Source organism: Lissotriton helveticus, chromosome 4_1 (genome assembly GCF_964261635.1).
Source record: "Lissotriton helveticus chromosome 4_1, aLisHel1.1, whole genome shotgun sequence".
NCBI classification, from domain to species: domain Eukaryota; kingdom Metazoa; phylum Chordata; class Amphibia; order Caudata; family Salamandridae; genus Lissotriton; species Lissotriton helveticus.
Genome location: NC_136063.1, coordinates 1843115111 through 1843127263, shown reverse-complemented (window position 1 = coordinate 1843127263; position 12153 = coordinate 1843115111). Strand labels below are relative to the sequence as shown.

Here is a 12153-nt window from a genome sequence, read left to right as displayed (position 1 = left end):
ATCAGGTCTATCCAGTCTGGTGATGTGATAGTTTGGGGGAACTAGTATGTCAAAGATGGGTGTGGATGATTCACTTAGCTAAGTTTCCCTTAAGATTATAAGGTCGGGTTCATTGGTTATATTGAGGTCTGCTATATCAGCGGCATGACATGCTGCCGATCTACAGTTTAGGAGGATACATTTTATCTGGGTCTTGGTTGGGGTGGTATTCTATTCGTGGGAGATGGTAACTCTTTTGAGGTTGTTTTCAACAATACCTCTGGGGGTGTGTCTTGTATTTCTGGGTGCAATGGAATGAATGGGTTGGATTAAGGACAGTATCTGCGTATTTTCCGTACACGCAGGTCTAGATGGTAGGGAAGGGGGTTCATAGGAATGAAATAGGGAAGTAAGATCATTCGGTGATAGGGTTTACTTTTCCCTTACTGGACGGGTTGAAGCATTGGGGTAAGGTACTGTTTTCCATCTGGGGAGCAATTGAGACGGGGCTAGTACATGACCGCTGAATGGGTTTCACTTGTGGTTTGGGTTGTTGCCGGATCAGGACATGAAGAGTTTGGATGTCCACTTTAATTTGTTGTAAGGATAGTAGTATCTCATCTCATCTGGGGTCATGTGTAAACGTTATCAAATTAGTTGCCTATTCTGTGTTCAATTGAGGAGTGGTTGTGACTTGTGTGTTGTACCGGGGAGAGACGAGAGCTGGTTTGAGGAGTGGTGGTTTCTCAGTATGCTAGTCCGTGGGGACTCGGGGGGTGGATAGGGGAGGAGAAGGGGTATTTATGTTTGCTTTAGGGGTGTTTGATTTGTTATGCTCCACCGATATAGAACGGTAGTCACTGGAAGGGGGGAGTAGAGAGGGGACGTGAGGAGGTATTGGTGTGGGTTGTGTGAGGGGGACGGTGAGAATGATCGTATAGGGAGGGGGAGAATGTGGACCTGCAGACTTATCGGGTGTAGTTGTGCAAGGGGAGGTTGGAGTGGCATCCGAAATGAGATTAATGGGGGAGGTGGGGAGGGTTGAATTGTCTGAAAAGGAGATGAGGACTTGGTTATGGAGATGGGCAGTGGAAGTAGGGGATGAGGGGACGAGTGGGTAGGCTGGGTGTGAGGTGATGAGAGTATGATGCAAGGTGGCTGTTGTAGAAATTTGAGGGATAGTGGTGATGCTGGGGGGAGTAGGGATAATGGATAGATATGTCATTTAGTGGTGTGTCGGTTAGGCGTGGAGTGGGTGTAGTTGTGCTATGGGATACCGCGGAGACTGTCTGGATGGGGAGTCAGGTAAGGAGTCAGTCAGAGGGTTAGGAGAGCGGTCTGTTAGAGAGGTGAGAGAGGCTCTTGCGACCTTTGCTTTAATGATCGGGAAGATGTGGTCCAGTATATTCAGGTTATGGTCTGATGTCTGCTTGAGGATGATCCCAATATGATAAATGGAAATAGTGGCAGTTGCTTTGTAGAACGGGGAGGGAATAATAGATAGTGTAAGACCATGTGCAGTTTTTTAGTACATGCAATTGCAAATAGGGTGAGGAAGGCTTTCCGCCATTGTGCTCTCCTTTTAGTGTAAAGATAATGTCATTCGATATATGACCTGTGTCATTTGAGAAGCAAGGGTCAGAGATTGGGGTTTCTGGGTATGATTTAAGTAATCTATGTTTGAAGCCTTTGGCTGCCTTTTTTGAGAGGCTAGGGGGGTATTTGAAGGTGTAGGTGTGTCGGCCTATGGGCTCCATGGTGTGTGTATGGCTTGTTAGGGGGGTGGGGTGAGAAGGTCAAAATCCTGGGAGAGGTAGAGTTGAAGGAGATCTATTTGGAGAGTACAAGTAGTGGCAGGTCACTGTTTATTACAGATGCTGGCACTTTGGTATATGTTGTCTTACTATTATATGTAATTACATTTTTGGTGGTAGGAGGTTCTTATATTCTTTAAAACCTGTGACGCTGGGCCGCTGCCCTCCTGGGGTCAGATGAGATCAGGCACAGTCTGCTATTTAGGAGCCAGCATAGGAGTCATTCCAATATGGCTGCTTGATTATCAGGTGATCTGGGGTATAGTCCTATCGTGTTTTCCATGCATTGAGCCTTATCTGGGATTAGTCCTCTCTCCCTTTCCATGAGGCCAATTTGTAGTAGTTGGTCCTTCGTTTCTTTTTTAGTGATTAGTAAAGAGTATGTGGGGATATTGGTCCCATGTTTATTTCGGTGAATTGAGTAGGCCTTTATTGTATTGTATTGTATTGTAATTGCATTTATATAGCGCTTACTACCCCTGACGAGGCGTCGAAGAGCTTTTTCGGCGGGTAGCACGCTACTCCGGAACCCACAGAGGATTAGTGTTGAATTAGTATAGCGAAACATGCAAGTATATTTTAAGTGGTGGATAGGTTAATCAGTTATTTGGATTTGGAATGATCGCAGAAGGATAGAGTAGGACAAAGGTTTGTATTTATTTATCGCTCGCTTGTTGACGCTTGCTATTCAGGGAGCCTATAGAGGATTAGTGGTGAATTAATATGGTGAAATATGAGGTCATTTCAGTGGTGGATATTAGTCTGTTACTTGGAGTGAGAAGGATAGCGGCCATTTTGGAGGGTAGGACTGCTGGTGTATTCAGTGAGGGCACAAAATGGGGCCTTGCACTTCCCACCGAATCTAAGAATGTGCCAATTGGTTCATCCAGGAAAGGCAGGAACACAACAACCTCCACCCCCCAGAGGCTGTCCAGCGGCTGTCTGAGAGAATGCACACCACCAGCCCCTGTCACTCCAAAGCCAGACAGTCAATACACAAACCTAGCACAGGCACACTGCATGGCTAAGCAAAAAAATACCCACTTTCTAAAAATGGTATTTTCAAACGCAGAATATAAAAATCAATCTTTCTAAAAGATGCATCTTTATATCCTGAGATCAGGCATACTAAACTCCATCTTTCTCGTCTCAATGGGAAGTTATATTCATAAGTTGTTATAACTAAACTCCCATTCTATCCTATGCGACAGATAGCCTTTCAATAGTGAAAAATGATATACACTGTATTTCACTATCTGGTATGTCACACACCTCAGTACATGTCCTACCCTTCACGTACACTGCACCCTGCCCATGGTGCTACCTTGGGCCTACCTTAGGGGTGTATTACATATAAGAAAAAGGAAGGTTAGGGCATGGCAAGTGGTGCATTTGCTAGGTCAACATGGCAGTAACAAACTGCGCATAAACACTGCAGTGGCAAGTCTGAGTTCCTTTTACAGGCTGCTCATGTGGGTGGCTCAATCGTCGCTGCAGGTCCACTAGCTGCATTTGATAGAGAAATGGGAGTTTTTGTTAATCCCTGCAACGCATGGTGCCTGCCACTTGGTGCAGGGATTGACACGGGGCACCATATGTGCCCAACAGACCGCCTACCATAGACCGCTCTTTCATGGGGGCATTTCATGCGGTCTCTGCTGGGGGCCTCTAAAGTCACTTTCTGTCAGACTTTTTATGTCAGAAATCCCGACATGAAAAGACTGTGAGAAACCAATATCATAATCCTGATGGTGGAAAGGCCTTCCTTTAGTAATTACGTGCCGGTTCCGACTGGCTGATGGGCTCCCCTGTCGGAAGCCAGCCAGAATGGCCATGGGGTTTAATTCCGACCACCATATTCATAATGTGGCAGTCAGAATTGAAACTGAAAATGTCGCTTGGAAAACCTTCAACCACAGGTCAAAATCAGGACCAAAGTGTCTGTTGAGTTTCACAATAAAATCCTTTAAACGAAAATCACTTTTTGAATATGTTGGCAAATTCCTTTCAGTCAGTGTTATTGTCAAATGTGATGCATTTGTAGGAAAAACTTGGCCCTGTGAATAATCCAAACAAAAATTTCAATGGCCCTAGGTGACCAGCAATGTTTTGCTACTGTGCCACTATAGCATAAACATGTGTTTGCACTGAGCATTACAATTTGTGTTTATCATTTTTTTTCTTTCTTGATATATCTACTCCTGCTGCTTGTGGTCACCCGTCGCAGCAGGATATAGCTGTCCAGCAGTGTCACCAGAGTCTGGAGGCTATTGTGACCAAATACCACCAGCTGAAGTCTTTGGAGGAGTAGGAGGAGGCACAATCCCATGAGTGCCTTGGGACATCAGTCTGGCCTGCCTCCATCCTGGCCACACCAATGTTGGTGGTACTTGCAGCGGTGTTCCATTGCTGCCTAGCGGAACACCATCTCTCCCCTCATCGTCAACAACAACAGACCACCTCTTCTGCTGTTCACTACACAAGCTGGCACTGTACCGGAGTGGGCTTCAAAACGTGGCATGGGACATGGTCCATCTACATGAACTGATGGATGCCAATGAAACTCTTTTTAATTGAACTTTTTTGTGGGTGGGAGGGACTGTAGCATTGTGTGCGAGAGGATAGTAAGTGGAAGGGAAATTTGGGGAAAGGTCAGAACCAAAACATTTGGGGTTCTTTGCTTAGGGACAGGGGTGGGTCTGTTGGTAGAGAGGGTAAGGTTCATATGCAAAAATAAATAAATGATTTTTTCAATGCATATCACTTGCTATCTTGATTTTGACTTTGTAGCATTATGGTTTTTTTAATTAACGAAAACCTGTCCTCTGAAATTGATACATTTTATACTGTGCATCAACTTTTACCCAGACTTTTGCTAACTGAAATCCCTTCTCATACATTTCTTCGGTAGGTTACTTTACTTACCTCTTCCTACAGTCCAGTGTACTCCACTACCAGAGTGGGAACAGACTAGTTCTGTTTGACTTATTGCTTGATTAGGTTTTGCAGCACCCAGCCCCCTATCAAAGTGTATACTAGTTAGTTAATGTCCTTGTCCTACTATCCTCTGCAACTATTGACCACTGGGGGGATATAACAACAACATACATGAAAATCTTAATGTTACTTATGTATCGCTAGTTCCCAAGAACACTTTTAGTAATAAGTTCCTAACTAATACATTTCTTAGTTCTTACATGAATATATGAAGTGATGGTTGCTACCTCTCTGTCATAAGCCACCTACCTGGATCCCAGATGATTCGAATGGGGAGACGATGCTAGTTCTTAAATCCTCCCGAGACTTGCCCTTGGTTTACAGGAGGAAACACTGCTCTGGTGGCAAATCCCAGGAATAGGAGAGGGACTGGGATGGAGAGAGTGTGTAGAGTCAGATGCTGTGGCTTGTCTACTCAACAGCAACACTGCAGCAGGCATTCGCACCAGTCTGATGAATGGTATCAGCAGATATGGTACCTATAAACAAACAAATATTAAGACTTTAGTCTAGCGTTTACTCTTTCTCTTAAGGTGTTACCTCACGAAAGCTTGTATAATCTCAAACAACCTTTAGTTTTGTTGTTGTTTTGTTTTCATTTAGATTGTCCGTAGAGGCTCCTTCATCAACATTTTCAAAACTGTAGTGAGCATGATATCATCATCAAACCAACAAGCAATTTTGGATGGGGTTAGCTTAACTCAAGTCCACTCTGGCGGAGCCCTACCAACAGTATGTACAAGTTGAACAAAAACACTGGTTACCTTTTGTTTGCAGCACAATGTTGCAACTGAGCTCAGAGTGCAGTAAAATCAAGTCTGTCAATGTGTCTCTTCCTTTCATCTTGTTCTTTTTTCCATCCGGGTGCAAGACTACTGTGGGACGTTCTTTGCAGTGAGGGATTACTTTTGGATCAAAAATCTTATTTGGCACTGCTAAAATGTTTAGTTTCTTACCACACACTGCCCTTCCCCTTCTTTTCCGTGTTATTTACTTCCTTTACTAAAAATAATTGAGAACTTGGTACTCTCTCCTAAGGGGTCTTTTCTGACACCCTTATTAGACTAACCATGAGAAACCATGATAAAGTGGATGGTTATGGGTTTTATCTTGTTCTTGTTGTAGTAGCCCTGGGAAGTCGGTGGGCGATGTCCCAATGACAAAACACATGTTGGCTACATTTATCATCTGACTGTGACTGTACCAATCTAGTGTATTGATGTACTATTGGATGTGATTCTACTGATATACAAAGTGAACACCTGGAATTAAAGAAGACGTTTTTAACAAGAATATGTTTATGAACTCTTGCAGATTATTAATTTTGCTCAGGATAAAGACTTATTTTGTCTTCTAAAAGGTGCGTTAGAATTTACACAAAGGTCATGTTCCAATTCCTTATAGCAAGGAACAGGTGCAGATGATGGAATTGATGAGGTTGTCTTCTAGAAGGTGTTTTAGAATGTTCACAAAGGTAACATTCTAATTGTTTATAGCAAGAAACAGGTGTATATGATTGAATTGATGAGGTTGTCTCCTAGAAAGTGTTTTAGAATGTTCACAAAGGTAACATTCTAATTGTTTATAGCAAGAAACAGGTGCAGAGAATTACTTTGATGAGGGCTGACTTCCAGAAGGTTCATGTTTGGGTCATCTATGCTGGTTACTTGATGCTTATTCTGGTGGATTTTCTGGCTGTTTCTATGGCGCTTGAAACCTGACCTTGCATATGCCTTGTAAAACATTTGCAAAATCTAATACACCTTTTCAAACAAACCAGGGAACACCAGCCGCATCTAGCTATTACCAACAACATGTAATATGGTCAAAACTCAGGGTACAAGAAGTTTGCTCATTCATAAATGTTGGGAGGAATGATATGAGTCATGCTGGTGTATTGTGATAGTCAAGAAAGGTGAGCTGTGGCAGGAATTCTGACACTCTCTCAATCTTCCCAAACCTTTGCAGGGTTCCCCAAAAGTCTTATTAATGGTGGTGCTATTAGGGGGCTAACGCTAAAAGGGAAGACATCACAAAGTTAGGTCACACTCCTACCTATTCTGTATTTCCAAATAAAATGAACTCCAAGTGTAGGATTATTCAGAAGGATTATCATCACAGTCAACTAGAATGAAAGAAAACACAAAGTTATCAAAGACTAGACTAACATGATAAAAGCCTCAGATTACACAAAATAGAAGTAGGAACTTCTAAGCAATCTGGAAAGCTAGTAACTATTTAATTTATTTAAAAAATTAAAACTAAACTTATAGAATCCTCGAGTCAGGAGTCAAGACTCAGGAGAAGGTCAGGGAACTCCATGTTGCATTTAGGCAATACAAGGCCTGATTCAGAAAGTAGGTTTCACTTTTTGTGAAGTTTACTTTACTCTTCCAGTGTAAGTTTATGACTAGGGGTGGGCAATAAATAGGTGTCACAGGGGAAGTTGACAGGGTTTCAGCCACTCCATGTTATACATATAACATGGAGTTCTGGCCAAATCCAAACACACGCTGTGAGGTGGCATTTTTTTTTCGGGCGAGGCTCGAAAACGGTATTTTGTTGAACGTTACCATGAATTGGCATCCCTAGCACAATTTTCAGCGACTAAGAGAGCACCTGGTGAGATTTTCCCAGGGTGACTGGTCCAGACCGTTTGAGGTTGGAAAGCAGTTGCTCGAGTATAAAATCTAGTCGAGCAGTAGCAAAACAAACACAAGAAGCAGTGCCCTTAGGGGCGCCAAATGGTACAGTTTGTGCTGCTTTTTCAGAAAAGAACAATCTCCCAGAGCTAAAAATAAGCGTGACGTGCCAATTTCTACCTGTTCACAGCACTCGGTGGAATCTCATGGAATTTTCATGTAGCTCCGTAAGTTCAATCTATCTAATTTACAACTAGTAACTTTTCCATCAGTAATTTTATGACTAGTAACTTTGTGAGTCGTAAGTATCCCCTATCACTTTAAAAGGAGTTACTATTACTACTATTTAGTTACTGCTCATAAGGTTACCACTCGGAAAGTTGCTGGTAGTTGACTTACACTGTAAGAGTGAATTTACACCAAATGCGTATCTTTATCTTTGTAAATCAGGCCACACGGAGCACACTAGTACTACCTATCATAGGACAGACATTGTTCTAACTAAAACTCTGCACTAAGATGATGCTGTCCCTTTTATGCCTGCATGGGTAAGTGGGGCTGGGGTGGGCTGTTGTTTAGACAAGAAGACCCTACAGATAGTTGCCATCACTTTCATCACATTCGTCCCACCAAGTTTGTGATTCATTTATGGTGTACATTTTTAAGTCACACCTCAATAGATCAAACAGCCTGGAGGAAGACGGTAGGGGTTTAACAAATTTAAGGGAATGGGGCATTAGGGAAAAGTGTGATAAAGACAAATACAACATTCATCAGGTCGATGAAAAGCACATCATCATCAAATCTGTTGTGGTAGGAAATCAATGAATGGTTGAGTTTTTAAATGCATTGCAAACCGATATTCAGCCCCAGAGTCCCAAGTTACCTAATTGTTCTGTCACCTAGATTGAAAAATACAAATTAAGGAGGACCCACACAGTTCTAAAGATTCTTACGTTAGGATAAGCAATACTGTATATAAATGTCATAATGGACGGTGCATCTGCATTCTTCTCCTCAGAATGTCTTTTGGGTGCATGGCTGAACTGGTCCAATAATTAAGCAGGATTGTTATGGAGCTTTCCTGCAGAAGAAGAGAAGGTCCATGGAATGCAAAAAAGTAAATGTCAATATTGTACACTCAAGGAGGAGGAAAGCTTCATGGTGGATGAGGACCAAAAGGGCAGAGCAGGAGCATAAGCTGGTGCAGTCATGTGTTATTAACTGAGAAGTGAGAACGATTTCACAACCAATTCCAAACAAGTATCTGCATATAGCAGGCTGCTCAATCTCTCAAAAGTCAACTGTCATGACATTTAGTCTAGTGCATCCATCATGTAACGTGTCCCCAGTTACAGTCTCCCCAGACCACTGCCACTTAATTAGAGGAGTTTGACATTTGAACCAGCACACTAGTCAGTGCTTCCCAAATCAATGCCTTTCTCTCCAGTCCACAGGGATGAGCAGGCCTCTTTGAGTCAGGTTCTTTCACATTGAATTAGATAGACATTGTTCTTCTGGCTGTTGGGGTAGTTCCTTCGTAACTATGAGCCCCGCCTCAAATAATATAGAGAAAGATAGACGTGTAGAGCCATTGATGACCAAGAAGAGCAAAGAATGTTTGTCGTTTCATTAACTAAACTGGCTGGTCTGGCCTCTGAACCACCCAAAAACACAGGACAGTTAGTAAAGGAGTGGACATTGGAAGTAATTCTAGGGAAGTGTGAAAACAAGCCAATAATTCCGGTTGAAACATTTATCAGGCCCCAAACATTACAAATCAACTTTACAAATTAATTGAACATCACCCTTCCAGTTACCACATGTATCATCATCTCTCACCCAATATATAACTAATTGGTGCAAAAGTTACCTGTTCCAAGCAGAGTGGTGCTCATTTATCTACAGATTATTCTCTTTTGTCATGGAAGAAACAAACAATGGCAGTCTTGTATAAAATTAATGATCTTTACTGGCAGCCCAGTTAGTTAATGAAAAAAAAACACGGACGGGAACCATGTCTTTTAAGCAAAGGGGAGGCTTCTTCTGTGGACACTTGTCTAACTCTACTCCATTCCATACATGTGAATAAATAGTGGGGCTGCCTAAGACAGACTCCAAAAATGTAAATATTCTTCAATATTCACTTTTTTTTAAAGCAGTTTGACAATAATATATATGAAAGTTATGTTGTAACATGCTTAGTTAGGGAAGTAAATTCGTCCTCAGACTCAGGGAGCACGCCCAGAAGTTCATCAGCTGACATACTTGAGTCTGACCAAATGTCCTCACACTCCTCTTGTGCTGTTTCGGGAACAGTGTAATCTTGTGGCATGACGTATTGATTAATTTTAATCATGGTCAATCTCTACGTGTTTTGAGGCAAGAGACTGTTCCTTCTGACTGTGGCAACAGTTGCAGCTGCATTGAAAGCATGCTCAGAAGTCGCTCTGGCTACTGGACAAGCCAGATACTTTATTGCCAGCGTGCTGAGCTCTACCCATTTGTGCATCTCATCATATCAAATAGATCAATGGGGTTTGATCTAGGTCGATCTCTTTTCGGTCATACAGATAGTCTTGGAACATCCCCTGAATGGCCTTGGTGCAGCCCCTTGCACCACCTCTGTTTTCCTTGGCTCTGCACTTGACTTAAACTCTTCCACTTGACACCAAAGCATTGCAGAGGTTGGGTCTGATTCCTCTGTTGCTAGTGTAGCTTGTGTTGATTGTTGTGAGACAACAGCACTGCCCTCCCTGGAGGTTGAATGCTGCGTGCCAGAACTTCTGCAAGGGCTTCTAACTTCCAGCCTTTATTCTTTCAGCTCTCTTGATTGATGGACAATCCAAGTCTTATAAAGTGCACCATCCTCTTCTGAAAAAGGAATGAAAGTGGCCAGAATTATTTTGAACATTAAACTAAGTACTGTGGCACATATGTACTCTTTGGAGGACACAATCTCTCTTTGAAGGCTCGGATTACCAGTCAAGTGAAGGATTAAGCTAAGTACCAACTCATATGCTTGTGACACCGTTTTCAACTGGTCCTGTATCAGATGCAACAACAGGAATGCTTGCCTCATCATACTGTCTTTTTTGCTGACTTCCCCTATGAAAACCTCAAAAGGAAGTGAGGTTTGGGTATGAGCGCACGTTCCTTTAAAGAATTAGTATCTTAGTATAGCACAGGTAAATCCTTTTTATTTTAATGACAAATTCTGTTGTTGCATATTACATTCATTCATCTTCTTAAAGAATCCATTCTCGTTATAGATTTTCATAACTTTATTGCACAAAGAAGAGGAACAGCCGACAGGTGTTTCACCCTGTATGGCGAATAACGCCAGGGCTTTCTCAAGGCTGTAACATAAACATAGTACACTGTAAGAAAAGATGGACATTGTGGTAGTGGACCCCAAAGAGTGAGAAAGCAGGTGCTCAAGAACGTGAGGTAATAAAAAATCCTCTACCTATTATTTTATTTTTATAAAAAATATTTTTAGAACAAGTAATTCCAAAGTATTCAAACATTTATTTTTTCAAAATAGAGTTAAAACATGATTAAAGGAAGTAGCATTAGTGTCAGGCATATGACTAACCCCCATGAGTTCTTTGAAGCACATACTCATTGATTGGTCTGTACTACTCATACAGACATTGTGAGCATGTAGTAAGCCTAGTTCCAGTGTGTTGGCACCCCCTGTATGAGGGTTCTAACCAGTAATCTAGTTGCATGCTGAATGCCAACAGCAACCTATGAAGCAATGACAACAAAGAACACATGCAAGCCTTTGGCAAAAACAATGCTGACTACTATACAGAATGGCCACATGTTCAAAGAACAACAAGCAAGGAGGCATTGACAACAAAGAACACATGCAAGACGATGGACACTGACTACTCAAAATTGCATGGAGAACAAAGACAAAATGGTGCCTATAGCAAACACACACACACAAGCACACATGTGCACATGTGCATCAAAGGCCAGATATAAAAATGGCCATTTGGCAAACAAACAAAGGTGCCTTGGTTAACAAAGAAAAACTTCCCATGATTCAGCAATGTCAAAAACTAAAATTAAGTTAGCTATAAAAATTCCCCCCCAAAAAAATCTTCCCAAGGCATCCCAAAAATGTCAGCATCAAAATACACTTTGACACTTTGCAGAAAGAAATACAATTTTTTTTAAAAAACTCATATTGTGTTTAATACAAAGCCATCCCTAAATCATAGATGCTTTAAATAAACATTTACCACAACCACACTTGTTTATATACTAAATGCCTAGGACTGGCTGGTTGGCCCATGGGCAGAAAAAGCAACATGGTGAAATGCAATAGAGCAAAGATCACAAACATGGAGAAAAGATGCTTACTTTGCAACCTGTTTCCTTTGTGAAAAACTGCAATTGCAAACAATAGGCTCCTACTACAACTCCAGGTCACCCACAATCAAATTTAACAATTGAATCAAAAACTAAAAAGATACAAATATATAATGATGCATGCCCTCTATCAAATAATACAGGTATCCAAAAGTCTTTTTTCTTACTTGATTGATATGTCACAAAAACAAAGTCCTTAAAATCCAATGGTATATGCAGTACCAATTGCAGACAAAGAGAATGATCTTTTTACCTAAAAATCCAAGTAAAAAGTGAACAGACAATTGAAAAAGCACTGGGAGGAGCCTTCTGGACAGGAAGCGGAAGTTGAAGTC

At 41.7% G+C, this 12153-nt stretch overlaps 1 protein-coding gene across 11 annotated transcripts in view; it reads left to right on the top strand.

Moving 5' to 3' along the window:
* LOC144829388 (uncharacterized) overlaps positions 1 to 4450 on the top strand; it is a 335948-nt gene extending 331498 nt beyond the window's left edge. For 7 of the 11 annotated variants that reach the window (XR_013610646.1, XR_013610645.1, XR_013610644.1 and 4 more), the window contains one exon: positions 4021 to 4450. Coding sequence is in view for 4 of the 11 variants with exons in the window: in XM_078688490.1 (XP_078544616.1) it covers positions 4021 to 4104 (84 nt within the window). In the remaining 7 variants the exon portion in view is untranslated. The remainder of the gene's footprint in view (positions 1 to 4020) is intronic. The other 4 variants (XM_078688496.1, XM_078688494.1, XM_078688498.1 and 1 more) reach the window with 1 other exon arrangement.
* The last annotated feature ends 7703 nt before the right edge of the window (positions 4451 to 12153 follow it).